At 35.2% G+C, this 23,784-nt stretch overlaps 1 protein-coding gene across 7 annotated transcripts in view; it reads left to right on the top strand.

Annotated features, from left to right (window-relative positions):
• LOC100366695 (zinc finger protein 608-like) overlaps positions 1-19,238 on the top strand; it is a 36,341-nt gene extending 17,103 nt beyond the window's left edge. For 6 of the 7 annotated variants that reach the window (XM_085507042.1, XM_085507040.1, XM_085507041.1 and 3 more), the window contains 6 exons: positions 1,164-1,931; positions 7,914-8,043; positions 11,010-11,097; positions 11,687-15,570; positions 16,493-16,546; positions 17,424-19,238. In XM_085507042.1, coding sequence (XP_085363168.1) covers positions 1,164-1,931; positions 7,914-8,043; positions 11,010-11,097; positions 11,687-15,570; positions 16,493-16,546; positions 17,424-17,476 — 4,977 coding nt within the window. In that variant the 3' untranslated portion in view covers positions 17,477-19,238. The remainder of the gene's footprint in view (positions 1-1,163; positions 1,932-7,913; positions 8,044-11,009; positions 11,098-11,686; positions 15,571-16,492; positions 16,547-17,423) is intronic. The other variant, XM_078012705.2, reaches the window with a different exon arrangement.
• The last annotated feature ends 4,546 nt before the right edge of the window (positions 19,239-23,784 follow it).

The following is a 23,784-nucleotide window of genomic DNA, read 5'->3' as shown; positions in this document are numbered from 1 at the left end:
CTGTGGTTAATATTCTGTGTGCAAATTTCAGTCGTTTTTAATTGCACAGTGTCTGGCCTAGCAGATCTGCTGTAAAGCGTGTCTGATCTAACCAAATGTTTCAAGGCTGACTTGGCAATTTTGTTGACAGTCAGAAATAAGTTGAAGTAAACCTTTCTTTCTCTCGGGAGTTGTAGAGGTGAATTGTGGGTAAACACACTGGTCTAGTCGATGACACTAAGCGAGAGATGTTATATGCGAGCCCCAACTTCACCTGAGGTTGTTTATTAGTTTTCTGGCTTCCTTCAACATGTAATCTGAGCTTCCTGACACAATTTAAAACTCAATGAATTCAATTTTATGGTTGGTTTTCTATTTAAGAGCTTGCCGATGAATTATAGGGATTGTAATTGTACTGTATTTTGTTAGAAAAAAAACAAAAAACAATCAGACAACAGTACAATGAGTAGAATGAGTAAGGGGTGGGACTTTTGAATGGAATTTGTTTGCTTTTTTGTATTTTAAGTGATATTATTTAGTTTATGTTCATCCCATCTGTCTTTTGGCCTTGGTGTTGGTTTATGTCTATTTCTGTGAACACATTTATTATTTATTGCGTTTTAATTTCACTATTTTCACTATTAATGAAAGCTGGCTTGATTAAATCCATGAAAGATTAAAATAAACTTTATTGTTTTACAAGAAAATGCACGAGTTTTTTTAACCTAGTGAATTTGATGGAATACCAATATAGTGAAATTAAATACTAGCAAAAATTAAAGCTTGTACTGTATTGAGAGCATTTTTTTTTTCTGTTTTAGTTAATCACATACAATTCCTTGTACCCCTGGGGTCCATGGAGTTGCAAAGATGGTTTTAGGCTTCAGTTCTTTCACCACCCTTTTTAACCTATGTCACCTTTCATGGAGTATAGTTTTGGTCTGTTGTCTGATTGTCTGTGTCCGGTTTCAGTTGACTTTTGATCGAAACCAGTAAGCAATATGGCATCAAAATTAGAGAAAAAGACACCAATGCTTTGACGTAAGAATATACAGTAGGCTCAAGCAGGTGAAGTGGTAACATATTCGCAGCTGTTCTTTCTTGTGGAATCTTTAATGCTGGGTGTGGATTTCTCATCTTCCTTTATTTTATCTGTACTTATCCTTTTTTTTTTCTGTTATCAGGAGAATATAAATTGTTCATTTCCCAAAGTGAGCGGTGTGGGCAACGAGCAGAAGAAGTTGTCTCCCCAGGGAAAGATGGCAACAGTGTTGCAAGTACAGGAGGAAAACTGTGTTCCTTATGATAGCGGCGATGAATGGGAAATTGGACTCGGAGATCTTATAATCGATCTGGACGCTGATCTAGAAAAAGAAAAGCAACATACCATTGTCGACAGGATGGGTACTCCCGAATCCAGTCCTCTCAAAGTTGGGAAAATGAAAATTAAACGTAAAACTAGTAGTGTGAAAAGTGATTCTGTGAAGTATGAAATAACGCAGAAAAAAGAGGAAATAGTGACCCCAGCGCCAGCATTGGAGCAGGATCTACCGCAGGCTCTACCTCAGGCTGGTCACGAACATATCAATGGAGTATCGGCAGATAAAAGTGCAAAGCATGCACCGGAGGATAAAGGTGGCAAATCGGGAAGAAGTGGCGGACACAAAAGAGACAGTAATCGCCATGAAAAAAACAGTGGAAATAGTAGTAACAGGGGTAGTGATAGTGGACAAAGCAGTGGATCCAGCTCTGGAGGTGACAGTCACCATGGCAATGATGGAAGTGGTGGTTCAGGCCGAGATATGAATGATAACAATCGTGATCGTGATAAGGACAATAGAGATCGTGATAACCATGATGACGATGATGACGATAATGAAGAGGATGATGCTAACAAAAACGAGGGAAACAAAAACAGTAAACAGAAGGGGAAAAAATCTAAAACTGAAAAGGTGGGTAAAAACTGTATTTATGTTTTGGGAAACGCTTGAACTAGTTTCTATATAGCTTTTCTAAGTTGTTACCATGGATATAGAGCTAAACAGATAAATGGAGCAGAAATACCTGATAAATCATTCAGATAATATGAAAGTTTTAATTGGAATTAGTTCTTGGTGAAGATAAGCAAAAGTTCAGACTTCTAATCTCTGAGATGTATGTGACGCCACAATTTTTAGTCTCTTGGCTGATTTAACACTATCTCGAAATCTTGAGGAAATGAACCAATAATTGAACAACTCAAAATATAGTGATTATTGCTCCATGAATGTGATGTATATAGATTTAAAAAGAAGATGTAGATGTTTCGTTTTGATACTAATTATTTTCATTTACTTTAAGGATGGTTGGGGCCAATATTTGTCAGAGCAATTAGAGTATTAAGTGGGATAATATCTCAGTAAGGTCTTCACAAAGAACTCCTTCTTTCTCCGAGTTAGGTTTCCTTGTTAAGAGTAGGTAGAGATCATTCAATGAAGGCCACGTCAACATGATATCTTGTTGTATGTATTGTCTGGTCTCATTTACTTCTAGACTACACAACTGTAAACGATTCTCAACTAAATTGTTACGATACTGCTTTTCGTAATTAACCCTTTGAACACATCTATTTTCTCTATTTTTTTTTGCTCATTTGTAATTATTTTTCCATGTTAATTTCAGACCAAATAGACATTTCCTATTGGTCTTGATAAACAAATTTTTGAAAACAAATTTTGCAAATAATTTTCTCTAAATGGTGTTGTTGGCATTCAGTATGGGTTGTTGTTTGCCGTGGCAACTACACCAGTCCTGATCGTAGAAGGATATTGTTGTCACTACACCGACTGTAATTTTTAAATAAAAGAAAGAATCAGTTGGGTGTTATCAGTTATCTAGAGTGCAGCAATATAAAGTAAATTTAAAAATTCATATAAAAAAACAAAAAATTACCTTAAACAAAGAAAATCAGAAAATTGCACACTCACACTTTCTACTCAGTAGTATCTGTTTTGCAAAGTGAAGGAGGGAGTGAATTGGGTGATTGTAATAGCATCGATGCATACATGTACATTTAAGGGTAGGGAGTGGGTTGAGTGTTTGTAAAAGCCTTGGTAGCATTAATAGTCCTATCAAAACAGATCATGTTTTCAAATAAATTCTGTTCATATACTATAGGTTTTGCTGTTAATTTACCCTATGGATAGTAATTTGGACGCATAAATTACAACCTCCCAGAACTCTCTCTTTGCAACCATGAATTTCGTACAAACATTTTTCAAATGATTCATTCTTTCTAATGACTGGCGATAACAGTCTGCATGGGGGATTGATTTATGTATTGGATTTCACTCTGTAGAAGCAGTGTGTGCCTTGCCTCTCTTCTGCATACATGCTTTCAATGTAATAACATGTATTGGGTTATTTCTGCTTGTTATTAACACCATATCATTGACTGACGGCTAATTAATGTGGTATCTGCTGAAAGTGCAAAGGTCACCAAGCCTGTTGTTTTTAATCTCATTATGCCAATGCATGGTGATATACACAAAAATAAGCTTTTTTACAAAGTGAGCGAAAATGTTGTATCATTCACGTCAACTCGCTTTAAAATCATAGGAAAATGCCATTGTAGTGGAATGAAGTGGAAAGTTGCAGTCTGTAGCATTTTAATTCTTCGAAAAATCTTTACAATCCGGAGAGATGTACAGGGTCGCATCAGATTTGGATTTGGATTAGATGATGTGATTAGAGCACTGAAAGTTCATGCAATACTTTCTAAGCGTGCATAGAAGAATAAAATACATCGACGTTGTAATGGGTGAAAGTAAAAAAAAATCTTCTTCATAATTAATAGAAAGAGTTTAAGTAGAAATGCCAGACATTTTGGAAATTTTCTCTTTTCTTATTCAGGAAAAAAAATTATTTCAGAATTTTTAACAAAATTGTTCTGAAAAATATTTTTCATGAGGACCCGTCATTTCTACTGCATAACTCCTTGATGTATAGTCGCACGTTTCAATTGAATTGAATTAAACGGATGCAAAGATTGAAGGACGGTTTTGAGATGATATATTCAATCATCTGCTTTGATGTACTGATGCAGATATATTAGGTCAATGAATACATACTGAAGGGATAACAAAATTATTATTTTTTTTTTAAAGATATAAAATCATCTGTATCACTTAATGTTCCAATTACATCATCATTATGTCCAATCACCGTGACAGCGCTCTTCGTATTCGCTGTTAGATCACTACATTTCATGTCAATTTCATTTAAATTTTGTCAGTTGGATGGGATTATAAAAGCACTTCAGCGTTTCTTTTGTTAGGCTTTCCTTTTTTTCCCAATGAACCATAGTCCTTGAATCCATCATCGCATTGTGTTATGACTTTAGTAGAAATATTGACTATGGCATGTACAATTTTTGCACTCAATTCTGTGCAGAATTATTAATTTCAAGTCTTCCTCGGCTAGGAGGAAATGTCTTCAATTCACAGGAATCAAGTCTGTTTCCATAGACTTTAAGTAATTCAACAAAGCTACAATTCTTCACTGCACTCATAAATAAAACAGCCACTCAATCCATTTTGCCAGAACTGACTTTGATTAATGGCATTCTGAAGCATAGTATGCTGTTTAGCAGTCAGTGTAGACACGCCAGCAAGCCCCTGTGATAAACTAACTACTGTTTCAATGTGTTTGTCTAGCAATTGTGGCAACTCAATTTTATTTTTTATTACCTTGTTTTTATGCTTCATCGACACCAACGCTTGACTCAACTGAATAAAGTGATTGTTTTAAAACATTTTTGATAATTTTCCTGACATGCGAATGTCAAAAACGACCTAATTTGCATATAATTAGCATATTGTTTTTGTTAATAAATAAACTCAAGAAGTTAAATAATAAAAAATAAAAATATTTGAAAAATTATTTGTCTTAGAAAATAAATGGATCATTATCATCATGCAATCTGTTTGAGAGAAACTATGAAAATTGACTTTACTTTTCTTTTTTATTTTCTATGAAAAAAATTTGCCACAGGGCACAGACAAAAACAACTCTTTCTCCTGAGCAAGATGATTTTGTCTCACAGCTCTGTCCAATCTCTGACATCTAGTACAGAATAAAGTAGATGTCTGGGTTTTACTTCACTTTAAAATGCCATCGCTAAGATGCATCTTTCTATACACCTGACCTATCCCCGTTGAACAGTCTGACCTTTTAGACCTTCTCTTCAAACAGGTCATATCAAGAATCAATAAAACACATTAAAAAAAGTCCCTCTTGGTTTACAGACACACCACTCTATGACTGTAGACTGAGGAGGCAGAGAGCACTGAATACACAATGTCTACATAGTATAGTAGAGTATATGACCAGTGTGTCCTCTGAGCAGAAACAAATACTCATAGAATGTTGCCAGTACCGCTCATGCCAAATGTGGCCCCATATTATTCTAACCTGCACACCCTTGATAATTATGTGGTATGTTCCATCCTGATAACATAGTTGAATGTCCCAAATTCAATAATTTGGATAATAGGATTTAAATTGCAGGGAGGTGACAAAGTGATTTATGATGATCAGTTTGATTGGCAATGTGCTTACCATGGTCATCCTGCTAGTGTGCCATTGCTCCAGGTTATAAGCCTAGTCATTGCTTTGCACTGCAGTGTTCCTTTTTACTTCTTTCCTTTAACCCCTCCCGAATATTCTAACTGTAAGTTTATTCTAGCTGGGAGAGCAGAACCATTCATGGCATGATTTACCTCCCTATACCGAGTATACAAGAGATGCCACCATATTGGATTTTCTCAAATAAAATATAGCGCTATGTTTTATTTAACATGCACATATAGTTTACTGTGTAGTCTAAACAGGTCTCTTCGATGAAAATAAAGACATAAAATACATTCATAGCGTTGTTTATTAAAGACATGACTTGAACATGCTGACAGCAGGGCTACACTGGAGACAACAAAGGCTTGGTGGCTCAACAAACTGCCATTGTGTATGGCATTAAATGTATTCAATATTTCTTTCATAATTTGAATGTAGGGTGCACCATTATAGCCTTGAACTTGAGTACAGACTTGGATGCAGCTTTTCTTTGACATTAACATACTAAGTAAATGGTTGGAGTTGAGCATTCATTTGAACATAATTACCACAAAGCAATAAAATGATATTACTGTATTGTGTTGGTTTTTTTTTTTTTTTTTCCTCTTTTTTTTTTTTTTTTTTCTTTTTTTTTTTAAGTGCACTTTGATCCTATGGTGATAAATTTTTTTTAGGAGTGATTAGTTTTTTTAAAAAAAAAATTAGGTAGGCGAGATTTTCTCTGCTCCAGTGATACTGTTTGATTGTGACCTAATAAGGTCGTTGTTTGGTGTTGGTTAGCTGTAGAAGTGCTGATCTTACAATGCTGTTTTTGTTTTTATCAATCACTTCCACTCTGTGTCAGTGTTGTCTTGTGTTTATTTTTTTGCTAGTCTTTTTTAACAATTTCAAATATTACCAGTACCCTAGAGAGCCGTGTACTATTGTAAAATGCAGGGTGCTATAAAATCATTAACCAATATTTAATTTCTTTGTGTTGATTGTTTGATGCATTAAATGTCTATATAAACTGTATTTTGAAATGGAAAATTGGCTATAATGTGAATTCTTTTTTTTTTTTAATTTCAATAAAAAATATTCATATTATTTTTAATGAAATTAAAACTTTCTATGAAGTGCTTAGCTTAGGCCAAAAAAAAAATTGTTTTGTTGTCCTCAGCGACCAACTGAAAAATATGAAATATCGGGTCGCGTTTTTTTTGTCCCATATACCTCCGCTATTTACGATTCCCTTAGTTTTCACGAGTTTTAAAAAAAAAAAAAAAAAAAAATCCATCTGACCGACCCAATTTTTCAATTTTCCGACTTAAGGACAACATAAGTTGTGTTTTTGGCCTTATTAACCTGTTTTATAACATTTTAAATTTATCTTTAAAGGGGCACCTTCCAGTTAAGCCTAATCTCACAGCAAGTTTACTTTCTGGATTAAAATAACAATGGGTAACGAAAAGTAGATTAACATTGTAAACAACATAAACAATAGTGTCCCATGATTCTTTGGTGCAATCCATGGGATTGAGCGGTTCCCCTTTAAATAAAAGCAAATTAAAAAAATAAAAATTATCCATTTTATAGTTGACTTGAAAAAATTGTTTCACTTGTATATTTTAATATTTTATCTGGTTCAGATCGCTAAAATATGCTGTAATTTCAATAATGGCGATGTTCAGGCTTGGTTTTCAGCAACGATATACACTGACCGATCTGAGGTAATCTATTGTGAATGTAATGTAATGATACTGTTAGAACATTGATCAGTCTTTCTCTATAGCCATTAACTATGCTAGGATGGCTATCTTTGATTATAAAAAAGCCTTTCTCTGGGGGGGGAGGGTTTCAGCGGGAACTTAATGATGCAGGCTATATAGAAAACTTAATTCTCTTTGTGCTAAGAATATCATGGGCTCATTTTATAATATTGCCTTAAGAAAATTGCATTTTTCTAAATAGGCATATCAATAGTTTAATTCTCTGGTGTTACTTTATGTGAGATATAGTCAATTATACTATATTTTAAAATATTTGTTGTTGTTGTATGATTGAGTTGTGCTCCAGCGCCATTTTTTGTATTTTTTTTAACTGAATTTTTAAGGAAATGATTTTGTCTGTTATTTGTTTTTTTTTCTCGAAAAAATAGCTGATATTATTGAAGCTTCATGTAGTTTTTACATAGTTATTATTTTTTTCTTTATTATAGGATTTATAAAATGATTTATTTATTAAATGAAATAAAAAAAATTTAATGAAAATTGTTCTTCATCTTCAAATGCTAGGTTTTCAATTTTAAGAAATAAACAAACAAACATTGGTTTGTTTTGTTTCAGGTGAATATTGCAGTGGGAACCAGCGACATGGGAACCATCACGGAGCCAGAGTGTCTGGCACCTTGCGAACCGGGTACTAGTGTCAATCTTGAAGGAATTGTTTGGCATGAAACGGAGCGAGGTAAGCGAGGTGATGAGATTTTCAATTTAGTATTATTTGTTTTAAAACTGTTTATGTCTTGTGATTAATATCTTATTTCTCATTTATTGTATTTTTTTTTAAAAATTAATCTCACTAGTCACCCCCTTTTCCATTAGTGTACGCTTTCAGCCTATTGTAAAACACTTTATTTTCGCTATTTTTGCTAAAGGAATGATTAAGTGAAAATAAAATCTAGCGAATATACCTTTTTTCATATTTTTTACATTCAACTCTTCAAAAATCAGTGAAAATAAATTCCATACAAAACACCGAAAAAGTCTTTTCAGCGAAAATTATTTCCAGCTAAAATAAAGTATTTCACAGTATTTGGTGCAGATGTACATCAACTGTCGGTTGTTTGCATGACGAGAGCAGAATCCTTTCGCCAGATCCCACTGAAACCATCTGACAATCGCATGTGTCATAATGCGGTTGTATTTAGTTGATAAATAGATATAGAATTAATAGAACTAAACGGAATGTGCTATAGTGGTAATTGATTGGAATTAAAGCTTTTTTTGTCAGCGAGCTCAACCACCTTAAAAATAGAAAATTGCAAATTCTTGTTCATTTTATAAACCTATACTTTGATATGTGTCTTTGGATGTTAAAATAATATATATTTTTGATTTTAGATCTCTGTAAAGTGAATGAGAAAATCTATTCCTACAAATGGCTTTATTTTGCTCATATTGTGGTGTGTTAAGATATTAAAGTTGATGTTTACAGAAAAAAATAACCTTCAGCCCAAACATAAATCAGTCATAATAGCATAACTAAAATTGCTGTTTATCTGAAAATTTTCCCGCAATAGCTTGCTGACTTTCAACACATCGTTAATTTGCATGAGTTTGTAAATGATGTTTGCAACAGTTTGACGCCACCGTAATGTTGTGTATTTATAGTCTACATTGCTATGTAAATGACCGATTGGCATGGTGTATTTCCTCGCTTGAAGCACTCAATTTTGTCTATAGACACTGACAATAGCGTCACTGCTGTGCCCACAGTAGGTACAATCGCCATATTAGGTTGAAAACAGTTTATAGCTTGGGTTTTTGACAATCGCCATAAGACTGTCAAAATTTAGACGATAGTACCATCATACTAATTTGCCATATGTTGAATTGATTCTAAAAATATATTTTGTGTCATTATCGAGTTGTCCAGGTTTTATTCGGTATTGTGTACATATTACTTTATATATCTTGTATTTATTTCCGTGGGTTGGGCGTGTACGTGTACTAAAGAAGTAATTATCAAACGTTTAATTTCATAAATAAGGAGATATATTAATTGATTTTCAAAAATGTTATAATAAGATAAGATGTTGATGGTTATAAGCGAGATAAGTTTTTTGTTTTTGTTCTTTCACTTCGCCATCGTCCATTTACGGTTTCATCATTGTTGCAGCACACGCTGTGTAGCAGCTGGAACACTTTTATCATATTCTTTGTCGAGCTCTAACAAAGAAAATCAAAGGTCTTTGAGAAAGCGGATATCATGATATTATTAATAACTGTCAGTATTTGCCAAGCTACTTTTATATCGACATTTTTAATTACATGCGGATAATTTATATTTGAACTTGCAGCACGGCAGCCCCCCCTCAACTCAATTTAAATTTGCAGCTGCATGGTAATATAATTTCTGCAGCATTTACTAGTGAAAACAAATATTTTATATGCACTCCCGCACTTTGCTGACTTTATGAGTAGCAATGTTTATATATATTATGTCTGATAACTTCTTTTTTTGACTCAAATTTTTAAGTTACATTTTTTCTCGTTAAATTGCTACTAAATTCTCAGGATTGCAAGGATGCGAATTCTTAAATTTGTGAATGCGGGGGGAAATACAAGAAGAGAATGAAAATGAGACAGAACAGCAGTGTAACCAACTCCCCAAGGCAATTTAATATTCTCTAAGCTGGATAAAAATGTACGAATGATTTTTATATTCTAGAAATAATTAGAATATCATAGTGGTTCCAAGCTATAAATTAAATATTAGGATGAGGAATGATAACATAACGTATTGCATTTCTCGGTAGTTGGGTTCTCCTACTCCACAGATTTCTGTTATTATTGTACTACGACTAAGACCACAATGGGAGGTGATTTGAGTGGAAATCCAAACCTTACTGGCTGTTCTTTCGATTTAATTGATGCACTCCATGAATATTTTCATTAAATTCCTAATCCAGATATTTAGAAAATTAATTGTGTTTCCTCATTTTTCTTTAAATAATTATTTTCAACTGTAAATGGTATAAACGTATCATACTATGTCATCCATCAATATCCACTGATAAAATTTAAACAATCCAATCTGCCCTTCCATCGCTTTCACTCCACTCGCCCTATTCCATCCCTCTCTTCTTCCCTCTCCAGGTGCCTTTCCCCCTTCCCCTCCCTCCTGTTCTCTATCCCCGCAAAAAAAAGACTCGAGACATGAACAATGCAGGTGAATCAGAAGATGAATGGATATGAAAGCTTCAATATTTTATATACCTCTTCATCTTATTCACAGCTCCTTTTGTCAGACACACTCATTGATACTTTATGATGAGTAATATTCCTTAGGCCAACTCATAAAATATTATGTTTCTACAGCCACTGATTTACAATTTTTAGATAGCAGTTATTAATCTGCTTTTGTTTGGGGTCTAATTCTTTGTTCTATACAGATATAATTAGCATTGTAATTAATTAGTAAATTACCGGTAGTACACATTAATTTGAAATATTTTTAATAATCATGTGTGTATCTCTCCTCACATTAATGGCTTCCTTATACAGTGACATCCTGGAATACATTCTGCAGTCGTTTTATTTGTCAGTTTTTTTTATTTTGTTTTATGTTTTCATTTTCGGTGTTTTTCTTTTTTTCTTTCAATTTATGTTTTAAAACATAAACAAACTTAAAGGTTTTGTTCTATTTTTGATTTGTAGGAGTGCTTGTTGTGAACGTAACATGGCGTAACAAAACCTACGTGGGAACGTTGCTCGATTGCAGTAGACACGACTGGGCACCACCAAGGTAATTATACAACGACCCCCCCAATCTGCAACCCCCGACCCTCTCCACTGGTTGACAAAAACAAAGCTATTTGAAGTCTGAATAATTGAGCTATCAAAACACCTTGTCAAACCAATTTGGTTCATGCAAATATAAACACCCAACTGAATTTTGAATATGTAACAAAATTTTATGTGATTTGCCAGGAATAAAAACAACCCAACACTTAAAATTTAGCTGCAATTTACAACATGTGAATAGCATATATGTATAATAATACACTCTGTTAATGTCACTTTGAAACCACTGTAAGTAAAGCTTTTATGGAACATTCCAGTTCATTAAAGTGCATCCCTTTTACTGAAAATGCCTGCCGAGAAGGCCTAGAGTAAAAAGAACTCGTGCCATGATAGAAACATTTCCATAATTGATCACTAGGGGGCGGTATGATACAAAAAAATGAATTTTACAGTTACAGTTGCTTTTTATTTCATATATTTTTTAGTGTTTATTTATTTATCTTAAATTTAAGTGGCAGAATATTTCAGAGGTAGAATTTTGTCTCATAATGTTATTATACTAATGACATTTTTTGTTATTTTCTACATAGGTTCTGTGATTCTCCCACTAGTGATATAGAAACCAGAACTCCAAAAGGTGGTGGTCGGGGAAAACGAGGACGTTCTTCATCGAATACTCCTGGTACGAGTGATTTAAGCAACTATACTGAGACTCGATCGTCAATACACAGCAAATTACGCAACTCAAATGGAAAGGGGAGAAGAGGGTGTGCCTCTGGTTCTAGAACACCAACAAATGGAATGGAAAGACCAGGAAAACGGAAAAGCAAGCCTTTGGATTTAGATTTGAATTCTAGTTATGATGACATAAGATCTGTTACTAAACGCATGCGATCTAACTCTCGTGGCACGCCCACGACACCTCAAACACCGAGTGAGGCAGTGAATAATGAAATGCCTCCTTCGCCTCAGCTTATCGAGTGCCCAGAACCAAACTGTGGAAAGAAATATAAACATATAAATGGACTTCGTTATCATCAGACTCATGCACATCTTAATTCTGTGACTGTTAAAAGTGAAGTTTGTGGAGATGAACTTGACACTGAGTCAAAATCTTCCTCATCCGAGGAAAGCACTGCCATGGTGTTGGTCAACGTTAAGCATAAAATCACATCACAGAGTGAATACGATTTCTCTGATTCTAATTCAAAAAATACCACAGTTAAGGGACACTCGTCAAAAGGTGCTGAAAATAAACAACAGAATGCTGCAACTGTTGTTATTAAACAAGAGAAAGACAGTGACAAAGAGGACAGTCCTGTCAAATCGACAGAGAAACAAACTGAGAAGGGATCATGTGCAAAAAATCTCAAGTCCAAATTAGATAAAGTTCCTGTGAAATTACATAAGCACAGTGAGAAACTGAAGTCAAAGGAACCATTACTGCAGTTGCAAAGTTCGCACAAAACAAAAATAAAGAAACATGTCAGTACTTCAGGGGAAGACAACACATTGCAATTTCAGGCTATGGTAGAGAATGCACTGTCATCACCGAGTGTTGCAAGCGCAGTTCAGGAATCAAATATTCGGAAAGACGTTGTGACCGTGTCTGGCACTGTCACTCCAGCTGCGGCCGTTCCTACAAGTCATGCTGCCACCATCACTAGTGTCATTCAAACTATAAAGACTGAACCGGGGTTGAAAGATCCTGAGCCTTGTAGCGTACAGCTACCTGCGAATATTGCCGTGGACAAAATGTCTCGTGCTCCTCGGGAGGAGACTAGGATAGGTGAAGTTAGTGAGTCTGAGGGACAGAAGAAAAGAGAAAAAGAAAAACACAAATCGAGTGAAAAAGAAAAACAAAAGAAAAGCAACAAAGTTGAAAAGACTATACCAAAACTGAAAAGTGCTCGGCCGATTGCTCCTGCCCCTCCTGTTCCCCAGCTCATTGCCATCCCAACCGGATTTGCCACGTCAAGTACGACGGGAGGAACTGTTACCATCACACCAGTTACTACAAACCAGCATGCTACCCCTATAAGTCCTCCGTTAATCCCTATCCAACCCAAACCTACTGTCATGGGGGAACCCATGGTCAATCCTTCCATGTCATCATTAAAAGAAAAGAAGCGTAAGAAAAAATCTAAAGACAGGGAAGATAAACTTGACCGTTCTGGCCATTCTAAGGAGAAGGATAAAGAGACTAAGGAAAAACGTTCAAAACAAGAGACCGAAAAAAACAAATCGCAGGTAACTAATATATTGGAACGAGCTTTGACAGAGTCTGGAATCATGAGTCTGGGTCATGATGAGAAAGGTCCATCCCCTGTGCAAACTAGTGAGTCGATACCATCGTCATCATCATACACAGCACATCCGGTTGTTAACGAACCTCCAAAAGCTGTTGTTGCACCAACTAGGCCAGAGATTCCTAAACTCATTCCGAGTGATAGCGTTCCTAAGTCTGCTGCCACCCATGTTATAACTAGCACCCCAAAGTCATTAGAAATTGAGGGAGTACGTAGACATGATCGCTTGGGACCAACATCGCTCAGTGCAAATACAGCTGCTGTAGCGCCTAACTCTCATACTCCAACCGAGCCACTTCACGTCATCACGTCCACTGCCGCTGCTGGAAGCAATCAGGATGCCCAAAGTCCGGCTTATTCTGATATTTCCGATGCGAACGATGACACAACGGTGGAGAACCCAAAACAGTGTGATGATCCGTATCAATTTAATGATGATACACAGCCACCTGCAGTCAAAACGCACCATAGCGTGCATAACGAAATGAGGAAAGAACGAGATGACGTTTCTGTTAATGTGTATGCTCCATACAGTAGCAATTTAACTGCCAAAATGCACTCTCCTGTGTCAGAGAGTAAGAAACGGACTTCAGACGATAGTTTGAAATATCTGCGGAAGGAAAATGAAAAACATCATAGAAAAGATTCAGTTGATGATGCAAATGAAAATAAAAAAGCACGAAAAGATGAAGGACAGTCATCTTCATCAGCTGCTGGCTCGTTTCCAGAGCAACCAACTCATTCTCCAAAAATGATTCCACCTCAGATTTATACTCAGTATCCCTATATGCCCGGTTACATGGGCTATGCTAATAGTATTGACAACAGAACTTATCATATGCATCTTATGGCGACTGATCCTCATTACAGGCAGCAACATGAAAAGTTTTTAGAAGAACAGGGAAGACATAGGATGGAACAAGAGCGTATGGGGGTGGAAAAACGAGAAAAAACACAGGAAAAGACTGTTAAAGTGACAGAGAAAGAGATTAAAATAAAAACAGAACATGTAACAGTGTTAAAAAATGAGGAACGTAAAGCTGGTGAAAGCGAAAACTGGCCATGCGTTGAGGACAGAATGAAGGACAAAATGAAAGAGAAGCAGCGTGAGAATCACCAGATAATGGCTGAAAGTATAGAATTGAAATCACAAGTCACGCAACCAGTGACCCGGGAACAAATATATGACCCAAGGGTGTTGTACGATCAGCGACATCAAGAGGACATCCGACAACAGCAGCAGCATCACTATATGTATCAACAAAAAGTTCTTGCCCATCAGAGATTTGAGGAGGAACAGAGGAGGCATCAAGAAAAGAAGGAAAAAAGAGAGCGAGAGTCAATGGAAATGAAAGAGATTGATAATACAAATGAGGGCCACAAGAGGGAAAGATCTGCGAAGGAGTTGCATGGGAAACCAGAGAAAGAAGCTGGGAATATGACAAAACAAATAGAAGAAAAAAAAGATGAGAGGCCACGTAGTCGTGTTGAAGAAAAAATGCATCCCAGTTTAGATCCAAAAGGTCATCATGAATCTCCTAAGTTTGCTGAAGGCTATCCTCCTTATATGCAGCATCCATATGTACAGTCACCACATTTTGGACCCGTACCATTTGATCCAAATCATCCAGCATATAGGCCGGTGAATCCCATGATGGGAATTTCCCATGCTGGGTTTCATGGTTCACCATATTTGCCACCTGAGTTCAGATATCCGGGACCACCAAACATGGGCAATCCGCAGTGGAAGGTGCACATGCCGGATGAGAAAAATCCGGAGCAAGAAAGAGAAAGAGACTCTGTTGTATCCAAATCACCGCATACGGGGGTATCTCAGCATTCTTCTCCTGAACGACCAACCAAGGCACTGGAGCTGCTGCAGCAACATGCCTCTCAGTACTACAGTTCACACAAAGGGGAACCAAGACAGCCATCAGAGGAACGTAATAAAACAGTCTCTCCAGCAAGACCAACATCACGGTCACCGGCTGGACATAAAACACATGGCGCCGAAAATGCACCGGAGAAAGAAGAGAATGCTGCCAGATTTGAACCTGGAATTCATCATGAATTGTCTGGTCCTATGCTGCGACACCTACATACTCATCATCATACCCATGTTGGTGTTGGATATCCACTAATGGCTCCACCTTATGACCCATATGGTATGTACACAATAGAGTAATAAACTCACATAATATACTAGATATTTATTCAATAATGCTTTTCGAATAAATGCATTAAAGGTTTATTTAGATCAACGTCCTCAGAAACAGAAATTTTTTTTTTTTTATGTGCTGCACTTTACTAGTATGCAAAATTGACAAAAAAATGTGTGAGGCATTGAAACAAAACTCATCATTTTGAAACATACAGTTTCAGATATTGCTTTTAGTTTTTGATAAAAAGTTTGTTAATTTTTATTACCATTTCATGTGGGGAGGAGCAGAATATACATAATCATTTTGTAAATGATGCCAAAAGTTGAAAATGCTGCTAAAAGAGATTTGTATTTGGCTCTCAATTTTGGATCCAATTAAATCTGAAGGCTCCCTTTTATTCTGCATGTTTTTAAGTGTCCTGGCTTTCTCAACTAAAACTAAAAATTGAAAACATATTGTTTTTGTCATCACTGGAATTAAAAAAAAAAAAAAAGAACATTTTGTTTTGTGTTTGCGTACATTTTATAAAGGCTTGAATTTATTTTATGGACATTCATAGTCAAAGAGGATGTTTCTGTTGTCTCTAGAAGGCATTTGGTAATGCCCATTGCCAACAAGTCCATTTAGAATATCTTCACTCACTGGCCAATTTACAACCATGAATCTTAAAAGCTTACTGATTAGTCTAGTAGCTTGAAAATTATGATTTATAAATGTTTATATTCAACTAATTCTTGCGTTCATGAAATGCATTGTACTTTGGGTGCAGTTTCACTTTTGATAATACAAATCTTTAAAATTATAATCCTGTGATTATTCATATTTACATAATTGTTTTCCCCTGTGACATATAAATATTGGTATTTATCCATCTAGTTTAGTCTTGTATCTGTTTATTAACACAGAATTTCCTTTTTTCATTTAGCTGCTGTTATGGCCAACCAACAAGCTGGAATGCCGCCCTCTATACATTCTGGAGGTGAGTTACAGTAATTTTTGCGATGAGTGTATTATGAATACAGCGATAATCTTCTTTATTTTGTAATTTTTTCAAGCATTGTAATGCCATTGGCTAGAAATGAGTTTGATTGACATGTCTCAGGAATGTGACCTTCATCAGAATTTATCTGTCATAGATCGTAGCTTATTGTATAAATCATTGAATATTTGTTTGTGATAGAAAAGGCGCAAATACACAAATTGTCGAAATTACAAATGAATTGTTATGTAACTATAGCGATATTCATATGACAGCAAATATTTAATCAGTAACAATAAACAAAAATCTCCTATCTAGCCACGAACAGATTTTCAGAATTCTGAAGGAAATATTCATGTATTGAATCCCCTTATTCCACATGCATTTAAAATATAGTTTAGATTATTTTGTGCATTGCAATGTTGCTGTTATTACTCTATTTGAAGCACATCTCCAATAAAGTACGTCAAGCTAACAGCAATGTGTCAGTGTTCCACTGTAGTATTTACAAATCATTTTTCATTGATGATCAGAGAAAAACTGTTCACATTGTTGGATATGTATTTACATTCATGTGACAGACATGATACAAAGAGAAGCCAGTTTATTTGTGCGATTCCTTTCTTTATTCTGCCAATGACATTCATAATGCATTTCCAGCATGAAAATTACGACTAGCTATCTTGAATCGTATTTTGAAAAAGATGTATGTGCAGATGTGTTACAAGATGTACCGGAATGTGTAAAATTTTAACATGATCAGTCTAGCCACGTTGGCGATATGGCTTTGAAAACAGCATTTGTTAAAAACAATAATTACTAAAGTTAAATACCATGAAACTAAAATGTCTGAAATCTTTTTTTTTTTTAATTTCAGAAAATGAACAAAGGTTTAAGCAGTGTAAGGACAATTTTATGTGTCATAGTTAACTTGTGGATCTTTTGCGACTTGCATCACATCATATAACAATTTGGTGCTGGAACTTCTGTCGTCACCCTGGTGATCTATTTTGTGTGGACTTATACATGAGTAATCAGTGCGTGTATCTAATTGACAAGAGGAATATCTGCCATAGCATGTGTGTGCATATCTCCAGGACTATTTACGCTACTGCTAGCCATACAACAAATTGGAATTAAACAGCTGTAGTATGACATGTGTTCATCAAAAAGGAAACTACATTTTGTGAATGTGAATCTTCGTAATAAATATCTTTTCGATTATCATCGCCAGCGTTCTCTGACTCGGATACATTTGCTGTGGATACCACATCAGGAATCACAACCTCTGCATAATTGTATTGAATATTCAAAATGACTTCCTCCAATCCTAAGTACAGATTATAAACTAGGAAGTAGTATTATACAACATCAAGTTTCATCTCCTACCCTTTTCGCATGTGATTGTAAATTGCACGAGTCGATACATTTATCAAATCAACATTGATTGGTACATTTGTTGTCGCATTGTCAAATTCTACATGTTTGTGTGACATTTGTTTTATCGCTACTTGGTGCTAGATCATTACACAACAATGTTTGTTTATTTTGTATAACCATTAGAAGTTAGGTGCGTGTTCGCTAACAAAAATGGATGAAACAACAAACTGCAGCCGACCCTTGCTGGTTGTTTTAGTCTGTTTACAAGTTGTTCATGCAATATTTCTTGACATAAACTTTTGCATGAAACAATTTCACATTGGGTTACTGTCCCCAATTTTCACATAGTGTAGTGGAAAATACAGCACAAATTTCAATGTTCCAGTTTGGATTGGAGAAAAGAGGTACTTTGTATCAATATTTACGATTTGACAAATGTTTAACTGAAATACAAATTTTGAAATAAATGTCTTCACTTCAATTGTTGTTAAGCTTTTCTTAGGTTGATTAGCAACGCCTCACTGGTGAAAACACCAAATAAAAGGCCTTTCGTCATTGCCTGATACAGACATTCTGACAGATCAAGTTAAGATAAAGAAATTGTCATTTCTACAATGTATTAGTATTAAAAACTTATTAAAAGTATTATCAATTTTTAGTGGATTACTGCAGTTGGTCATTTTAATTTTGGTATCCAGGATATTGACCTATGATGAATTTTTTACTGATTAAAGCCATGTGATTGGCTGGATTCCAGGAGTGGGTCAAAGTTCATCATGGCGGATTCACCTGGCACGATGACACTAGGATAATTGTCAGTATTCAGTTGGTGTGGATTTGTGTTTAAACATGTTATTTGCTGTCTTAGGGTGCAATCAATGAAATTACAGGACAACAAATTTCATTTTTTAAGACTTGTGCAGCCTTGATTTAAAACTTAAATTTTGGTGCTGTTGTCTTTGTTCACTCCTTTGTTCAGTCCTTTGAATAATAATTTGCCTTAACTAGATGGGAGCTACCATTAATTTCAGGGGTGTAACCACTCATCTATACTTGTGGTTTGTTTGCTTGTTTTTTTGTAAATAGAAAGAGTACTTGTTTCCTCAAGTTAACCTAACTTTTATAGCTGTGCCTTTTTGGATTTAATTGCAAAGTTAGGTAGGATAGTTACAAAGTTAGGCATTTTTATCACCCCCATGTAATTTTAAAATAAGTGTAAAAATGATTGTCCTTTTCAAGTTTCTTGTTACATTTTCCTATCCATGATGTTTTACCAATAAAAAACAGAGTTGAATTTGTTTTATAATGAAAATATCTTTCATGTTGGTATTCTTTTATGTTTCATGGCTCTGTGATTGCACTATGCATTCACTTGTATGGATGTGCGTTCACCACCAAATCTCAGTGAAAAAAAATGTCTGGACATTACTACAGAATTGATTTCTCGTCATGATCCCACTTAGTATTTTGCCTCTTACTTTAAAGTATGCTGTCTTTAATTCCATACTATATATTGCAGCATATGTGGACTACTTGGGATGCTATAGCCTAACTCGTATGTCTAGTCTGGAACAAGACATTATGTGTTAACTCACTTCACAGTAAATTAAAAAAGAAAAGAAATTTTTTTACGATGGTCGTAGGGACATAAGCTTTATTTTTGCCAATTTGTCACACAACTTTTAATCCATGTAAAAATCTACCAAAATTCTATTTATGGTGCCAAATGAACAGGTAAAATTTGCTGCAGTTTAGCTGCTTTTATTGGCCGCTTAGGATATTCTGACATTACGTTGCGGCCATAGAGCTGCAGATTGCTCACCATGTCTACGTACATGTAATTCACCACACAAGTCACTGGCTACGTACATGAACATATTTCATTCAAACTTCATATGTCCATTGAACATAATGGGACCTTGATGCACAACAGTTTTAACTCAAATTTGATTCTAAATGGCTGACTGATGGCCATTTTGTTTTTAACAAATGCTGTTTTCAAAGCCATATCGCCAACGTGGCTAGACTGATCATGTTAAAATTTTACACATTCCGGTACATCTTGTAACACATCTGCACATACATCTTTTTCAAAATACGATTCAAGATAGCTAGTCGTAATTTTCATGCTGGAAATGCATTATGAATGTCATTGGCAGAATAAAGAAAGGAATCGCACAAATAAACTGGCTTCTCTTTGTATCATGTCTGTCACATGAATGTAAATACATGTAATTAGTTGTCACTAATTTTGACAGGGACTTGTTATTGACAATTGTTCATTAATTTGTCCTTTCATCAATTTTTCAGACCTGCTTTTACCAATCACTTTTAAGCTTAACACCATAGACCATATACCGGTATGATGACTTATTTTTCATTACCATTTGATTAAGTATGGCTGACTGGCGGCCATTTAGGTCATCAAAATTACCAATTCTGATTCTTAAACATTCCTGCTCCTCAGAGACGATCAGGGCAAGTTCATTCAAATTTTGTATCATGCATTTTGTGTTACAGGTGCATACAATACTGGCCGAGTGGCAGCCGTGTTTTTATTCTTTACCAGGCAGATTCCTCTCTAATATATTGTCTGATTCAGTTGAAATATTCTTTAGATAATGTATTACCTGATATGACACCATTTTTATCATTCATTTTCAATAGGTGTTCTGTTCACAAATATTTGATAAGAATTGATAAACTTGTATTCTGTTTCGAGATTCGAGATTTGAGATTGTGTAAATGAAATATAAATAACATGCTTATCTACCGGCCCGAGGTGAAACTTTTATGTGTCATGTACGTGATATACAGTGAAAAGTACGATGTGTTGTAGTATGATCACAATTTGATGAAAGTAGAGCCTTCAGTCGCCTTAATTCCTGCGCTTTAATTCATGCCATTGTCTCGCAAGAACAACAACCAATAGTAACTTGTGTTACAAACTTTTTCACAGTAAGGTACAATGCCATTGGTTAACAAATTCAATCAGAAAAACGTATAGGTACAATGTAGTTGTACAAATTTTATTTGTAACCTTGATAGGTGTGTTGACCCATCCACGACTTGTCGAAAGTCTACAAATTGTTACTCCCAATACTATCATACCAATGGACCTAATTAAATCTGAATACAAATATGTAAACCAAGTATCAGTTTATTACTAGTATACGCAACAGAAAGAAAAGGTTTTTAGTACTTTGATTCGATTCCTGTGAACTGAACAAATATTATTGAAGCTGAATTACGATGATTCAGTATTGTCCGAGGAATTGGGGAGAATGGGATTTAATTAGATAATTATTCACTCTGGGATATATAGACACATTTTGTGAATTTAATATAACTAAGCTCAAGGGAGATCCAGGATTTACAGGACCAACTGTCATTAGACTTCTCATGCGTGTCAGTGGAAAACCTTCGCTTCGCAATTTCTTTTTTTTGTTTAGATTTCGTGTAGCATTGAAGTGCGCCACACGTGGTCGAATTAGAAAATGCTTGTTGTGCATACGTCGACTGGTGCAAGTGCACTGTGTGGATACGCGAATATTTCGACCTATTAAAATTCGATTTATTCGACTTATTCAAAAGTGCTACTTAATTATAGATCTGGATGTATGCCATAGACCTCTGAGTGTTTTTTACCCAGTACAAATCATAGTATTAGAGAAAATCGCGTTGGGCATTCTTGGAAAAATTCCAGGGGAATCCATGTAAAGGCATTTATTATATGGAAAATACAGTATTCCCTCAGAATCTCATAATATTTCGTGATACCCAGGCCCGTAGCCAGCACTTTTGAATAGGGGGTTCGAAAACAACAATAAATGATATATTTGATGTGAAACGTGTGAATTTTATAATATTCAAAAAGTGTGTTTGAGCTCTGTTACATACATTTTTAAATTCTCGATTTTAAATTCAATTGGTTTACTTTGTGTTACGTTGGTAAGTTGTTCCACATAACATTTTTGAACTATTTTACCATTTTAGAGAAGGGGTCCTAGGCCATTCCCCACCCACAAACACACACCCTTAATTCATTACGGCAAAATGTTGTACACAAAAAAACAAGACTGTACGTATCTTAGCATTATTGTCCGAGCATTTTAAGGTAGAATGCTACTCACGAACTTTTTCGCTCTTCACAGATGTTAGCGCACATACAAGTGACACAATTTCATGTCGAAATCTGCCTACAATTATTCATTTTAGTATTAGTCAATTATGTAATTTTATTTCTGTACAGGGCCTCACCACATCGTACAAGATGTAATGGGTAGAAAAGTGCATATCACGTTTTAAAAACAATACAACATTCATGTAAACATATGGTACTAAGTTAAGCTGGATTCATATTTATCTCGTCGCTTGAAAACTTTTATAAGATACAGAGCTAGTTGATATATGGTGTGGCAGTTTGTGTAGCGACGAAGTAAGCCCAGACTGTCAGTATTTGCATAATTGCATAAAATTATTGACAAAAGATTAGCCCTTAGATCATTATAAAATGAACATATAAAAACAAAGTGAATTTCATTTTCTATCATGCTAAATTCAAACGTATCACTGCAAAAACTAAAAATTTATTGATCTAATTGTATTTTTGTGTGCCTGTCTAATTCAACATTATGTTTATGGCCAAAACAGCGAAAACTCGTCGGTATAAATTTTAGTCTATAATTGCTTGCCAATAAATCTCCCAGGTTATAATATTACATCGATTTTTTCGAAAGTACACAGCCTGGATGATTGTGAAATTGAGGCATGCCATTCTTGCTGACAACAATTTTTGTTATTCTTTGAGTAAATATCTCTAAGAAATTTGCAGTATCTGCAACTTGTTTTCCAAACCAGGCAATGCCGAAACCATATTTGAACAGGCGATTTTTATGTGGGTATCCCAAGTAAGTCTCCCATGATATAACATGTTTTGGGGTTCCAGCTATTTATTATTTAATTTTAACCAATATAAGATACAACACTTGAAATAACCACAGCATAATGGAAGCCTTCTACATTCGTCCAACATCGCTACATTGTTTTTACAACTATTAATGTTAAGTACCGGGTAGATATCTGCAAAATGTTATCTGTACCCTCTCGATTTCCGAATTTTGGTACCCCCATATCACTACCATAAGAAATAGTTGGCACGGTGATTGCATCAAACAAATTAAATGCACTAACCAATGGCATACTACCAAGTTTCTTGCAGTACGTAAATTTGTTGGTTTACTGTAAATCTGATTTTAGAGGGCGGTAAAATAATATGCATATAGTAGCAGTTTAGCAGCGGTCTCAATAAACTTCTCCTTTTTATGAACCCACTAAAAATATAGAAAATTTTCTAAGACATAAAAAAAACGTGTAAAAAAATATGTTTGAAAAATATGATTTATCGCATAGTTTCAGTGCTGAAGCAACACTGTGGGATAACTTTTTGGCTGCAAGAAGCTCTTCAACCAACCTTCAACTCGTGATGATAAATCTTCGTCATTTTTTTAATGATGTTTTCAATTCTTAGCTGTACACTATGTCCAATAACACAGGCTACACGTACTAATACAATAAGTTGACTACATTTGGCTGATACACTTAGAACAAAACAGTATATATGCCATCATTAACTTGAAGAATACAAAACTAATGAACCACTATGAAAGTACAGTGTCGTGTTGTCGTCTCAATCCCGTTCGAACCCCACACTTTACTAACTGAGCGAACACTAGCACAAGACAAACGAACCTATTCAGGACCACCACATCCTTCAGAGAGTGACTACCATTACATTATTGTTTCAATGTTGCTTTAATATTTCACATCAGCTGCTTGAACGCGATCTTCATTACACC

Source organism: Saccoglossus kowalevskii, chromosome 13 (genome assembly GCF_978046115.1).
Source record: "Saccoglossus kowalevskii chromosome 13, keSacKowa6.1, whole genome shotgun sequence".
NCBI lineage: Eukaryota > Metazoa > Hemichordata > Enteropneusta > Harrimaniidae > Saccoglossus > Saccoglossus kowalevskii.
The sequence above is the reverse complement of the archived record's forward strand: the minus strand, read 5'-3'. Positions and strand labels throughout refer to the sequence as shown.